Source organism: Anolis sagrei, chromosome 1 (genome assembly GCF_037176765.1).
Source record: "Anolis sagrei isolate rAnoSag1 chromosome 1, rAnoSag1.mat, whole genome shotgun sequence".
In the NCBI taxonomy this organism is placed as follows: Eukaryota; Metazoa; Chordata; class Lepidosauria; order Squamata; family Dactyloidae; genus Anolis; species Anolis sagrei.
Genome location: NC_090021.1, coordinates 189,274,339 through 189,288,893, shown reverse-complemented (window position 1 = coordinate 189,288,893; position 14,555 = coordinate 189,274,339). Strand labels below are relative to the sequence as shown.

Below are 14,555 nucleotides of genomic sequence, written 5' to 3'. Positions count from 1 at the left end.
ACAGCAAGTAATTTGCATACTGTGTCAATGCTATTTACATACATTTGCACATCATCTGTGTGAGAGTCGTTCAAAACACCTTCTCATTTTTTAAAAACCTCCTACCTGATAATACATAATATCACAATATGGTAATAGAGGCTTTGAGTGCCATCGTTTAAATTGTCTTCTTTGGAAAAGAGATGAAAGGGCAGAGTTCAAAATCCAAGTGCCAATGCTTTATCTCTTTATTGGCACCACAATTTGCTCAAGTAGTTCATCGCTTCATTACCACGTCTATGCTCTGACCAACTGACATTTCCCGGAGTATTGACTAACAGTGATTACTGCCACCAGTAAAAACATCTCATCTCTTCAACAGGCATCAGACATCATGTAAATGATCAAAATATTTCATAATATAACTAGCAGGAGGTAAAAAAAACACCCTTCTACCTTTTCTGTCCTTATTCCCAGAGCTCTGCCTTCTTGAGAGAGAAATGCCTAAAGAAGACCACTAAACCAACCATTGTGCCAAAATACAACCTAAAGAACATTCTCATAGAATTTAAAGATTATGTGAAAATAGATTTTAACTATTAAGTTTAATTGATCGGAAGCCAAAGAGTTCTGGAAACTGAAGCCAGGGACATTGCCAAGGAGGAAGGCGAAAAGACAGTATCTGCAGCCAAAAAGAAAGACAAGCCTTAATGGATGAGAAATGAATCTCTTTAAGCAGATGACAAACACAAGTAAAAGGTGATAGGGATGGGAAGTAGCACCAGGTGGGTGATGGGAAAAGTCACCAGGTAGAAAAGAAACCTGGATGCATCTGTTCGGCAACTTGCATGCAGCAACATGGAGGACTATTTAATAAACAATGTTAAAAATAAACAGAAAAAAGAGAACTATTTCACAAGATAAAAAAATTAAAAAGTCAAAAGAAAAATTTAGTACCTCCAGGAGTGGGGATGCTAAATGCAGGGGAACACATTATATGATAAATGTAAACATAAAAAGACAATGGAAACATTACACTAAACAATAATAACACCAACAACAACAACAATGAGGATTTAAAGATCGAACTACAAAGACTCTGGCACAAACCAGTGGTCCCAGTGGTGATCGGCATACTGGGTGCAGTGCCTAAAGACCTTGGCCTGCACTTAAACACAATCGGCGCTGACAAATGACCATCTGCCAGCTACAGAAGGCCACCCTACAGGGATCTGCACGCATTATTCGCTGATACACCACACAGTCCTAGACACTTGGAAAGGGTCCAACCTGTGATTCAATACAATAGCCAGCAGAGTGATCTTGTTTGCTGTGGACTCATCTTGTTGTGTTTCTAACAACAACAACAACAACAACAACAACAACAACAACAACAACAACAACAACTTTATTTTTTTACCCACCTCCATCTCCCCGAAGGGACTCAGGGTAGCTCACAACAATATATAACAACAAAATTATTAAAGCATTTCAATAATATAAAACGACCACAGAATGCAATACATAGTGAACATCTTCAATGGTTTGAGTAGTACACATAGAATCATAGAATAAAAGAGTTGGAAGAGACCTCATGACCCATCCAGTCCAACCCCCTGCCAAGAAGCAGGAATATTGCATTCAAATCACCCCTGACAGATGGCCATCCAATTCTGAGTTTGTGTGAGAGACTGGTACAAATCACTTGCCAAAGGATGGGGTTGATGGATAAAGTACTAAGCAGTTGTTCTCAATCTGGGGTCCCCAAATGTTTTTAGCCTACAATTCCCAGAAATCCTAGCCAGTTTACCAGCTGTTAGGATTTCTGGGAGCTGAAGGCCAAAAACATCTGGGGACCCCAGGTTGAGAACCACTGTGCTAAAGGCAGATGATGAAATTATGACCTGGGGTTAGTGTAAGGAGAGCACTATGTCTCTAAAAGGGAACAGTTATGGATCAAATTGGGAATTGACATTATTTGGGGAACTATCTAGTCGAAGGCACACTATGTAAGAGATTATATGATGGCAGGTTCATTCAAGGAAGACCTACATGAAGGTAAACCTACACTTCTACAAAGTGAAGTAGAAACACTTCGGAGTAAAAAAATCATCAGGAGCAGATGGCATGCTTATAGAGCTGCTTCGGGCTACAGAGACAGAATCAACATTAGTTGAGTGATGGAGCACGCCAAATTATTTAAAGCCTTTGATTGTATAGAACATGGAAAACTATGGATAGCCCTTAAAGAAATGGGGGATACCAAGACATTTGATCATTCTGATACTTAACCTGTATTCAGGACATGAGGTACTGCTATGCAGAGAAATTGGATGTTGTCAATACACAAGGGGACCAGTAAATGCTACATTTTATCACTTTTTCTGTTTAACTTGTATTGTGCTTGCAGCACACAATTTGGAATAGATAGGGAACACAGCTGTGTGCAAGGGAGAGTATATATCTTGTAGCTTGAGTGGATGTTAGTGTGGGTGGCACTTAACGGAGGCCTTTGATAAGGGCATCACACATCTGTATTAGTCAGAGTAAAGGCCCCTGATGACACAATGGGTTAAACTCTAGTGCCGGCATGACTGCTGACCAAAAGGTCGGTGTTTCCAATCCAGGGAGCGGGGTGAGCTCCTGACTGTCAGCTCCAGCTTCTCATGTGGGGACATGAGAGAAGTCTCCCATAGGATGGAAACACATTTGGCCGTCCCCTGAGCAATGTCCTTGCAGACAGCCAGTTCTCTCACACCAGAAGCGACTTGCAGTTTCTCAAGTTGCTCCTGGCACAAAAAAAAAAACATGTAAAGCGGACTTAGACTCAAAAGAAGGAGGTGTGAAAATTGGAGGAAGGAATATCAACAATGTTAAGTTGTGCAAATAACATCATACTACTAGAAGAAAAGACAAAGATTTGGATGATTACTAAAGAAACTCAATGAGAAAAGTGCAAAGGAAGATTTACAGTTGAACAGGAAGAAAGCAAACAGAATGACTATAAATGATTTACATGACTTTGAAGTAGTTAATGAAAATATTGAATTAGTTTAAGTTTTTCCATACCTTGGCTCAGCCATTAATCAAAATGGAGACTGTAAGGCTCGTAGCCAGGATTTTGATTCAGGGGGTGCTGAATTTGATTGGGGGGGGGGAGTTTGATTCAGGGGGGGGCTGGGGATCTACGCTAGCAAACCTTTTGTATCATTATCCCAATACCCCCATGCATATGGGATATATTGAGCATGGTGATCAGATAATGATATGAATAAACATAATAGTTTAAATAATGTACCAGTAAGGCCTTCTCGCGGACCACCCTGAGAATTTGGGGGGGGGGGGCTGAAGCCCCTCAAGCCCCCCCCCCCCCCCGGCTGCATGCCTGGAGACTGTAGTCAAGAAATCAGAAGAAAACTACAACTTGGAAGGGCAGCTATGAAGGAATTTAAAGGATCTTAAAGTTATATCATTTGAATAATAAAATTGGGATGGACTGTGCCACCATATTTCCAATTTTTGTGTAGGATTGGGAAAGCTGGACAGTGAAGAGGATGAGATCCTTGGCCATATCTTGAGAAGACATAATTCACTACCAAAGGTAGAAGCCAGGATAAATGAGGAAGACCACAGTACAGATGACGGACTCAGCGTTGAAAACAAACAAAAATGTTAAAGCTAAGAAGTAGCTTTGGGGAATAGAGAGTCAGAGGGAGAAAACAGAGCAAAGAGGACGTGGTCCAAGAATTGTCTTGCAGTGCAAACAATAGTGCAGGAATATAAAGTTAATGCATCTGTGTTTGTACAAGATGGAATTGTTACCTGTGTTTTTCCTGTTACTTTTTGCAAAGACTGCTGGGAGTTTGGGCCTAACGAACAATCAATATGCCTAATTTGCATGTCTAATTTCAGGACTGTGATTAAAATTGGGGTAAAAAAAAATACCATCCAGGCATTTCTATTTCTCCTTCTCAACATACCTACTGATAAAATCTGATTTGGCTGCACACAATGAACAATGCAAAAGACAATTTTAATTACATACATGACTTCCCACTTCCTGAATCCTTATCTCTCCGAAAAGACATAAAAACAAAGAATGAAATATATTGGATGTCAACCCTTTTTTCTCTGGGAAATAGCCAAATTTTTAGACAATTTTCCCAGTGGCAAACAGTTTCATTTTATTGTTTTCAGTGATGGGCTTCTTTTTTGCAATAGCAATTAATTGCTATCAGGTATGCTAAATCAAATTGTTTTGTGATGAGTCTTTAGTATCAATGGAGACTGAAATGAGACCAGACAGACGGTTATTAAACTTCCATTTGCTAGTCTAACTTCTTGAACAAGCCAATAAGTATGAATCATTATTTTTTTTAGAGTTGGATAAAATATGATAAAATAGTGTACCGAGCAGTCAACAGTAGATTTTTTCTCCTTTCTTCCCTATATATTGATGAAAACCACATGGCTACACCACAAAACTAAAGGAAGGAAAGAGATATAATAAATCCATTACAGATAATAATAATAATAATAATAATAATAATAATAATAAATTTAAAGATTTAAATAAATTTATAATAAATAAATTATAAATTTATAATTAATTTATAAATGTATAATAAATAAATTATAAATTTATAATTAATTTATACATGTATAATAAATAAATTATAAATTTATAATAAATTTAAAGATTTAAAGATTGAATTGCAAAGACTGGCACAAGCCAGTCAAGGTGGTCCCAGTGGTGATAGGCACACTGGGTGCAGTGCCTAAAGACCTTGGCCTGCACTTAAACACAATAAGCGCTGACAAAATTATCATCTGCCAGCTATGAAAGGCCACCTTACTGGGATCTGCACGCATTATTCGCCAATTCATCACACAGTCTTTGACACTTGGGAAGTGTCCGACGTGTGATCCAATACAACAGCCAGCAGAGTGATCTTGTTTGCTGTGGACTCATCTTGTTGTGTTTCTGATAATAATAATAATAATAATAATAATAATAATACATTTTGTTTATAGTCCGCCCTTCTCATCAAAGGGACTCAGAGCAGATTACAGTATATACAGAGCAGACAGAGGCAAACATTCAATGCCTTGCTTATAATCACATTCAGTGAGACACACAACACAGACAAGGAAAGGCTTCTCCTTTCATTTCTGGCTTTGAAGGCAGTGCACATCTCTGGCTCCGGGGAGGTGTTCTTCTCCAATTTCAAGCCGAGGAGCCTGCATTGTTACTTCCTGGCCAGCATGACTGCTTGGAGCGTCTTTTGCCTTTCCTGCTGAAGTGGTACCGATTTATCTACTCACATTTGCATATTTTAATTGCTAGGTTGGCAGGAGCCAGGGCTGCCATTTTAAATGGGCTTCAGTTGCTTCTCTTCACAAGACACTGCGAAAAATGGATTGTTCTAATGCCCTGTTTGTGGGGAAGCTTTTCAATAACAGAAACTGATTGTGGGAATACTTTATTTTAAAGATTCATAAAGAATTAGATATTAAGACTTATTTTCTCTCTTACAGAAAACTTTGGGTTGCTTTAGTACACCTTTTTAAAATTGAAGATAATTGGGCAACCTCTATTGTAGGAACTGGGGCCTTTCATATTAAAACAAATACACACATCAGGTTGTTGATGAAGATAAATTGTGCCGCAATTTCATGTGAAAAACTCTTGTGTTGCAATTGACAGGTGATCACATGATTTCACATTTTTTAAATGTTGGACTTTGTGACAGAGTACTAGCTATCCTCTCCAAAAGCCCATTCATGTTACAAAATTATAGTACAGGGAGTCTCCACGTTACAAACATCTGACTTACAAACAACTCCTAGTTAAGAATGGGGCTGAGACAATAGGAAGTGAGAGAAATCTACCCCTTGGAGGGGAAATCCACTCCTGGAAGAGTTATCATGGGGGAAAGGGGACTCCACTAAAGTTTTACACCAATCCTTGTTTCCACAACAAGCCATTTTTTTCAAAATCCAATTATCACAGGGACAGAAAGAGAGGTGAAATCTTCTGAACAGGGACACAGACAGCAAAGCAAACACCACAGGATACATATGTAGATAGATAAATAGATTGATTGATAGGCTGGCGTTACACTTAAAAATGTACCTCTTCTGACTTACGAATTCAGCTTAAGAACCAACATACAGAACTTCTTGTGTTCAAAACATGGGGACTGTCTGTACTATTATTAGCACTTTAACTATCATGGCTACATCCTATGGAATCCTGGAGTGTGTAGATTTGTTATAAGCACCATAAGAAAAGTCTCTGGTTGATCCACTGCAGCTAAAATAGTGGTATAATTTCACAGTGGACCCCTGGATTCAACCTACAACTACTTTCCGAATGCTCAAAGTGGGGCAAGAGAGGAGTGGCATTGAGAAACAATTTCACAATTAAAGAGACGTAGGGCTTGAGTTCTGGCAAGCTAGAAGAACTACCATAGAAGGGGACTGTGATAGAGTTCAAGGAAACACAAGGAAGCATACAACCGTAGCAGAGTGAAATGAGCCCAGTAATCTATCCTGGCATTGTTAATGTATAAAAGAAAACCTCTGAAAATAAAACTTTTGCAGTTGAGTTCTTTCTTTAACCTGTTTTGCCCATGAATTTGTCAGTGACAACCACCAGAGACCTGAAGATTCAGATACGCATCCCTATTTAGAATCACCTTTCCCCCCTTAAGATAAACTGAAGTGGTTTCTGAATGAGAGATAAAGTGGGTAGAAGAAACTCTGAGTAAGAAAAGCTAGCTGTTGTAGGCGTGTGGATAAATAACATGCCCACAAGCTTTTCAGTGTAGTGACCATATTGTCGTAAGTGCAATTGCACTTGCATGGACAATGCTTTCCCTACAGCAAGCAGGTAACTATGGCAGTGCTTTTTAAGTTATTTAATGTGAGGATTCAGCAATTTCCCCCAGTGTGTTATTCAGGGCCCTTCCACACAGTCATATAACCCAGAATATCAAGGCAGAAAATCCCTCAATATCTGCTTGGAACTGGGTTATCTGAGTCCACACTGCCATATATTCTGGTTTTGTTGTTCATTCGTTCAGTCGTCTCCGACTCTTCGTGACCTCATGGACCAGCCCACGCCAGAGCTTCCTGTCGGCCGTTACCACCCCCAGCTCCCTCAAGGTCAGTCCAGTCACTTCAAGGATGCCATCCATCCATCTTGCCCTTGGTCGGCCCCTCTTCCTTTTGCCTTCCACTTTCCCCAGCATAATTGTCTTCTCTAGGCTTTGCTGTCTCCTCATGATGTGGCCAAAGTACTTCAACTTTGTCTCTAGTATCTTTCCCTCCAGTGAGCAGTCGGGCTTTATTTCCTGGAGGATGGACTGGTTGGATCTTCTCGCAGTCCAAGGCACTCTCAGCACTTTCCTCCAACACCACAGCTCAAAAGCATCAATCTTCCTTCGCTCAGCCTTCCCTAAGGTCCAGCTCTCACATCCGTAGGTTACTACAGGGAATACCATGGCTTTGACTAGGCGGATCTTTGTTGCCAGTCTGATGTCTCTACTCTTCACTATTTTATCGAGACTGGACATTGCTCTCCTCCCAAGAAGTAAGCGTCTTCTGATTTCCTGGCTACAGTCTGCATCTGCAGTAATCTTTGCACCTAGAAATACAAAGTCTGTCACGGCCTCCACGATTTCTCCCTCTATAGTGGGATTTTATTCAGCTGTGTGGAAGAGGCCAAGGACAGGATTAATATTTAAGCCCATTGGCAGCAACGGTTTTCTTTTTTGAAAAATTTCCAAAGCCCGGCTGCTAATGGTCATCATTTTGTGTTATAGAACTTCTTTTCATGATTCACCTAAAAAATCACCCCCCCATATATATATATATATATATATATATATATATATATATATGGCTATGGTCCTGAGTAGCATGGTATTACCAAGAACAAAAACCAAACAAATACAAACAAATACAAGCAAAAATGAAGAAAAGCCACCTCAACACTTGCTTTTTAAACCAGGACTGTACTACAAATGAAGACATATAGAACACTAACCACTTTGTAAACAAGATGGCATGTGTCCGTTGTTTTGCACCTTGCTTTAAGGAGAAATGGTGGTGGCAAAATTTGGTAACAGGGAGAGTCGCTGCAAAAACAGTCTAGCGTTTTGTATCACCACCTTCCTATGTTAGCAATCTTGCCTGTGCTGCAATTTATTATTATTATTATTAGGAACACAACAAGATGAGTCCACAGCAAACAAGATCACTCTGCTATCTGTTGTATTGCATCACACATCGGACACTTCCCACGTGTCTAGGACTGTGTGATGTATCGGCGAATAATGCATGCAGATCCCAGTAAGGTGGCCTTTTGTAGCTGATAGATGGTATCATTACTATTATTATTATTTTATATTAATTAAATGTATTTTAATTCAGTATGATTGAAAGATATGTCTGGCAGTAATGTAATTGTTGCTTTTTGATGGTTTTTGATTAGTATGCCTCTTGCCTCTGTGTCTCCTGTTCCCTTAACCTGAGAGGTTTGTGCAAAGGACATCAGAAATGTGCTGTATAGAAAAGGTCTTTTTATTTTACAGAAACTACATGTACTTTAGGTCTAACCTGTTTGGTTAGATATTGCCTTATCTGCCCAAGTTGCCAGTAAAGGAGGGAAAGGATTTGAGTTCAGTTTATCTCTTAAGCTTCTTCTCTCTGAACTTTGTTCATTTCAACTTTTTATTTACACCGTTACAATAAAACTGGCATTGTTTTCAAAAAGGTTTTGAAATAACCATCAGTTTCTGTGTATATTTTTTTAAAGCCAAGGGCACAGAAGCACTATTCTGCAGCTTTTACAAAACAGACAATTTCAAATAGTGTGCAGAGCATATCAAACAATTCATTTGGAAAAATGGAGTCATCACAAATGCCTTGATGCCACATAAACAGACCCGTGAGTGCTGCACATTTTGGTTCCAGTTGCCAAGTGGCTGCCTGCAGCTCTTTTTTAGCCCTGCTAATCCAGTTTCCCAGCACAGATGGAGAAGAGCACTCAGAAGGCAAGTGATACATCACAGAATTGCATGGTGCCAAAAATGATCAAGCCTTTCTACAACATGATAGCATTACCTGGGTGAAGAAGAACATTTATGTCCTAAGCAGTTAAATGATAAGTCCCCGTGATGGGAAACAAGGAAATGTGTCCTGCCTTTCCATGCGCCTTCAAAGCTAGGTTTGTGGAAGAGAACCTATCCACATTTCCTCCTGAAATGTCCATATCCAGTCTGGAACACACCCAGCCCTTCTGATCTGTCTAGTAGCTGGGTTTAATGCTGTAGAGTTCTGTAAGATGCAGTTCCTTTCCAATATTCCACAAGTACCTTCGTGCTATCATCAAATGAAGACTTTTGTGGTTATTCCTGAGATAGCTCTTGTTTCGAGCAGCTTTGATGGCCATTCGCCCTTTCTAGTCTTTCTTTCTAAGTTCTTCTGCTGAACCCTGCTTGGCTTCAAGACCCTAAATCCAGGGTAGCTGACTTTCCGAGTAAGTATGCCCAGATAGGTCTCACTGAATTGTTTCCCTGAGACAGGTGGCTTGGCTAGAGTTCTTGCCAACTGCTGCCTTCAAAAATGTGCAGGTTTTATGTCCTTTACCTTGGATGAAGAACAGGTTGACATTTGGACATATTTGTTTTCAAATGTGAAAGTCATCATAAATATTCAGACTAGCACAATGAAGCTACATTTGGAATTTTTATTTAACATATTTTAGCATATGAAGCTTTGTTGTTTTATCAGCTTCATAAAGCAAATCTGAACAGGAATTTCCTTTGAACCTATGCTCAGTCTCATATATGCAGTAGGTGAACCTGAAAAAATCTGTAATGCCAATCATTCTGTCGCTGTTGTTATTTTGCTTTCAGATATTATTTTTTTCCAGTTTCCACTTGTTATTTTGCTTCTTCCAGTTACTTTCCTTCCTGTTTGATATCTGAGGCTATAGAGGCTAGAACATCTCATATTTTTTATATTGGACTATTTGAAGTGGTGGTGGTGGTGGGGGGGGGGGGAGATAACCTCCTGCATTGAAATCTGTATACATTTTCATATGAATTTTTGCTCATGTACATACTTTTAAATATACATATGGCATGAATCCAAATGGGCCACAGTGATGTAGCGGGTTAAATCACTAAACTGCAGAACTTGCTGACCAGAAGGTCAGCAGGACAGGTTAGCTCCCATTGTTAGTCCCAGCTTCAGCCAACAGTTCAAAAACATGCAAATGTGAGTAGATTAATAGGTACCACTTCAGCAGGAAGATAATGACCCTCCATGCAGTCATGCCGGCCACATGACCTTGGAGGCAATGATGGCTCTTCAGCCTAGAAATGGAGATGAGCACCATCCCATAGAGTTGGACTCGACTAGACTTAATGTTGTGGGGAAACCTTTATAGCATGAATACAGTATGCATTTCTTCTAGGGAAGGAAATCTTGGTGTTCCTTCTCAAAGCTAGTTTTGAATAATTTCAGCAATTTTCTTCCTACTGTGAGAAATTCTTTGAAAAACATGCAGTTTCAAAGGCTATTTGCAAATCCTAACTTATTCCACACAAAATTCACATGAGGTTTTTTATGCAGAAAGCAGCATTGTTTGTGCAAAACAATATTTCCATGCAAAAATACGAATTCCTGCACAGAAACTGCTGTTTTCTATGCAAATCAACCAGGTGTAAGTTTACATAGAACAAATCCCAAAAATTAATATGTCTGCACTGAAATACTATTTTCGATATAGAAAATTTGGTTTTCTATGCAAATAATCATGTGTGAATCTTCCACAAATACAATTTTTGTATGCAGAAAACAACATTTTCTGTGCATGAATGTTTCTGAATTGAAATTTTCCATGGGGAAAATGCTGTTTCCTGCACAGAACATGATATTTCCTATGCCAATAACCCCACATGAATAGTAAGTGACCAAAGATTGGACACCACTGCTCTAGCAAATCAAGTCCACCACATCACATTATTACCAATGTGTTTCAGGAGAAGTGCTGCTTGAGTCTACAAAAGCAATGAGAGCGGAGAGTTCCCAAATACAGGACTTCCTTGCATTCATGCCAGCTCGGATATAAATAATTAGCATTTAACGCTTGAGTCCTCATCCCTCAGCAGTAGCCATGTTAATATAGTGAGGTAAAAACAACCAAGCACTTTATGCTATGTTTAGAACTAGACAAAACTATTGGCATAAACTTTCATGGACAGTGGCCCACTGTAACATCCATGAAAAGTTGTAAATTTGTTTCTCCCGATGTACCTAGGAGATCGGTAATCATGGTCATTTCAATACTTATCATGTTCCCTCCAGGCATTACAGGTGTTCTAAATGTGAGTTCATTAATCAGGATTCTTGATGTCATGGTGCAGGCATGTAGCTGGGGGGGGGGGGGGGGAATTGAAGGGCTTCAGTCCCCCCCCCCAAAAAAAATTCTCATCGTGGTCCGCGAGAAGGCCTTACTGGTGCATTATTTAAACTGTTATGTTTATTCATATCATGATCTGATCACCATGCTCAATATATCCCATATGCATGGGGGTATTGGGGTAACGATACAAAAGGTTTGCTAGGGTAGACCCTCTTTCACTCAGACTCAGCCCCGCCGAACCAAACTCAGCCCCCCCCCCCCCCCCCGAATCAAAATCCTGGCTATAGGCCTGTCATGGTGGAAATAGTTATTTAACATATTACTGGAGCAAAGTGAAATCAAACCTTAAAGAAATATGATTTGTTCTATTAAGGCTGCCACAGAGGTTGGGGGTAGGGGTGGGGTATTTTATTTGAAGGGAAAAGAAAAAAAGCCTGAAAGCATGCTACATTTCCTATTCTTTTTACTATTGTAGTCATGACAATATAGTCACAGAGAAAGTGTGAGACCAGTACACCCTTCTTCCTACACCTGCATTCCCTATAAACCAGCCCCTCACATAATACAAATACAGACCAGAGTTAAGAAAAATTATTTTGCAGGAATGTTCATTCCAGTATTCCTCAGCCAGAAGAGGTTTTCCTATCTATAGAACAAATGCCCCAAATTATTCAAGCAAATGAATAGGGGAAGTGCGCAGGAAAAGGGAAGCAGAAGTACAGGGTAAAACTAAAAATATAAAAGGTGGGGGGGGGGGGGAGTGAAGAACAAACCAGAACAAGAGACGCAGTATACACATTTCTGGGTCTTGCACAATGCACTGCACCTCTAGCCCTGCTGACTCTGTGGTGTAGCTGCTTTGCATGCATTGTTCAGTACCCTTGCAGATTTATATATGCGGTTCATCTTTTATTTCAGAAAGCAACATGAAAAGAAAATGGAGAAATTAGAAGGAAATTGAATATTTTATTACTACCCTCACTTTTCACTTGTAATAGCCTTTGTAACAGATAGAAATACCAGATAGAGTATTTCAATTGGATTGGATTGTTACCTACTTGCAAGCCGCTTTGAGTCCCTTTTGGGGTGAGAAGGGCAGGGTATAAATATAGTAAATAAATAAATAAATAAATAAATCGTCTATCAAAGACGCTAGATCTATACATTAGAATTAATGCAATTTGACACCACTTTGACTGCCATGGTTCAATGCTGTGGGATCCAAGGATTTGCAGTTTGCTGAGGCACCACGACTGTCTGGCAGAAAAGGCCAGGTAAAACGATAATTCCCACAATTTCAGACAGTTAAAGCAGGGTCACACTGCATTCAGTCTACAATGTGTTTCAGATATACTCATGGAGGTCTACCAACCACTCAGGAGTTGCACTAAGTCCTGCAACAATGAGTTAGTTGAAACAGTAGAGGTAGCAGAAGAATACACCTTTGACACTGCTATCTCTTTTCCTTGTGATGCCTATAGTTCACAGACCTATAAAACGATGAGCTTTGAGTTAGGATCTGTACCTTGTTTTCTATCATTCTTACAGTGAAACTTTCTTTAAACATTCCTACAATTTGGAAGAATAGGGTAAGGATGCCACACCAGGAGAAAAGGGGGTGCTAAAAAAGAAAAACAAAGCATTTTTGTAGGGGAGGAATGGAAAATATAAAGAAAGACAGGGATAGCTACATGTTAATTTCAGTTCTTAAAAGTTCAAAACAGTGAACAAGAAAATGATGTAATAGTTCTTCATTCTTGAAAAGATTTTAAAACAATATTTACATCTAAGTACCGCATGCTAAATGTGTTAAAATACTGTTTTTTTCTGGCACATAAGACTACTTTTTAACCCAGGAAAATCTTCTCAAAAGTTGGGGGTCGTCTTATATGCTGGATGTCATCTTATAGGGCAGGTGCTGAAACTTTCAAGCTGGACTGGAGCATCCGGGTCACCGCATATGGTGGGGGCAGCTCAAAAGCATCTGCAGCCACATCCCCACCGTATGTGATGACTGTATGAAAGCAGCAAGGACGGCACTGTACAAGTACGGTAGAAGAAAATCCACTCACCAGGATTTGTGGAAAGAAATGACTTGACATGGTCCTGGTGACGAGGTGAGGGGGAACCTCACCGGGAAGGTGTAAGTGAAGGGTGGAGCAAGCTGCGGGTCTCCAGGACGCCCAGGTTATGGAAAAAAGAGAGCAGCACGGTGCCCAGAAAAACATGCTATTTCACCTGTCTAGCCTGTCCTTGTATCCTATTACCATACCTCCTTCACTGCCTCTCAGATCACACTCCTGAGGACTGCAGTGAAGCAGCGCAGGTGTGCATGTGCAAGATTTGAGAGGCAGAGATGGAAGCATGTTAATTGGAAACTTACCATATTGAAATCAAATCTGATGTTTTAATTTTTTTTTATTTTGGTGCACATTGGAAGGGGGGGTAATCTTATACGGCAAGTATATCCCAAACTCTATATTTTAACTGGAAAAGTTGGGGGTCATCTTATACACCCAGTCGTCTTATATGCTGGAAAATATGGTAAATGAAGAAAACCCTCTCTGTACCTTTTGTATGGTGTTCATGCTGTTTCAGAAGAGCTCTCAGGGACTCGGGGTTCTCAAACTCTTGGGAATTCTGCAGGAAATCTTCAACTTGGTCGATCTTGATAGCAAACTATTGAAAAACAAAGGGTCAGTGAAAGGAAAACCACAGAATAATAATAATAATAATAATAATAATAATAATAATACAGTCCTAGACACTTGGGAAGTGTCTGATGTGTAATTCAATACAATATTTATTTACTATGCTTCTATACCGCCATTCTCAGCCCGAGGGTGACTCATGGTGCTTTACAAAACGGCACAATTCGATGCCCACAACAGTACAAAAGTAATTTAAACATTAAAAACATTTAACACAGGTAAAAATTCATTACAATTAACATCAGTAACACAATAAAAACCATAGCCAGCAATATGCATGGGGGTATTGGGTTAACGATACAAAAGGTTTGCTAGGGCATACCCTCTTTCACTCAGACTCAGCCCCCCCCCCCCCCCCCCCGGGAAACAAAATCCTGGCTACGGGCCTGTTGGGTTCATTTTGTGTTTTTCCTTAACAGACAGGT

At 39.8% G+C, this 14,555-nt stretch overlaps 1 protein-coding gene across 9 annotated transcripts in view; it reads right to left on the bottom strand.

Moving 5' to 3' along the window:
- The window catches only part of CCDC141 (coiled-coil domain containing 141), a 143,065-nt gene that overhangs the window by 74,382 nt on the left and 54,128 nt on the right, over window positions 1-14,555 (bottom strand). For all 9 annotated transcript variants that reach the window (XM_060779814.2, XM_060779838.2, XM_060779805.2 and 6 more), the window contains exon 5: window positions 13,990-14,098. In XM_060779814.2, coding sequence (XP_060635797.2) covers window positions 13,990-14,098 — 109 coding nt within the window. The remainder of the gene's footprint in view (window positions 1-13,989; window positions 14,099-14,555) is intronic.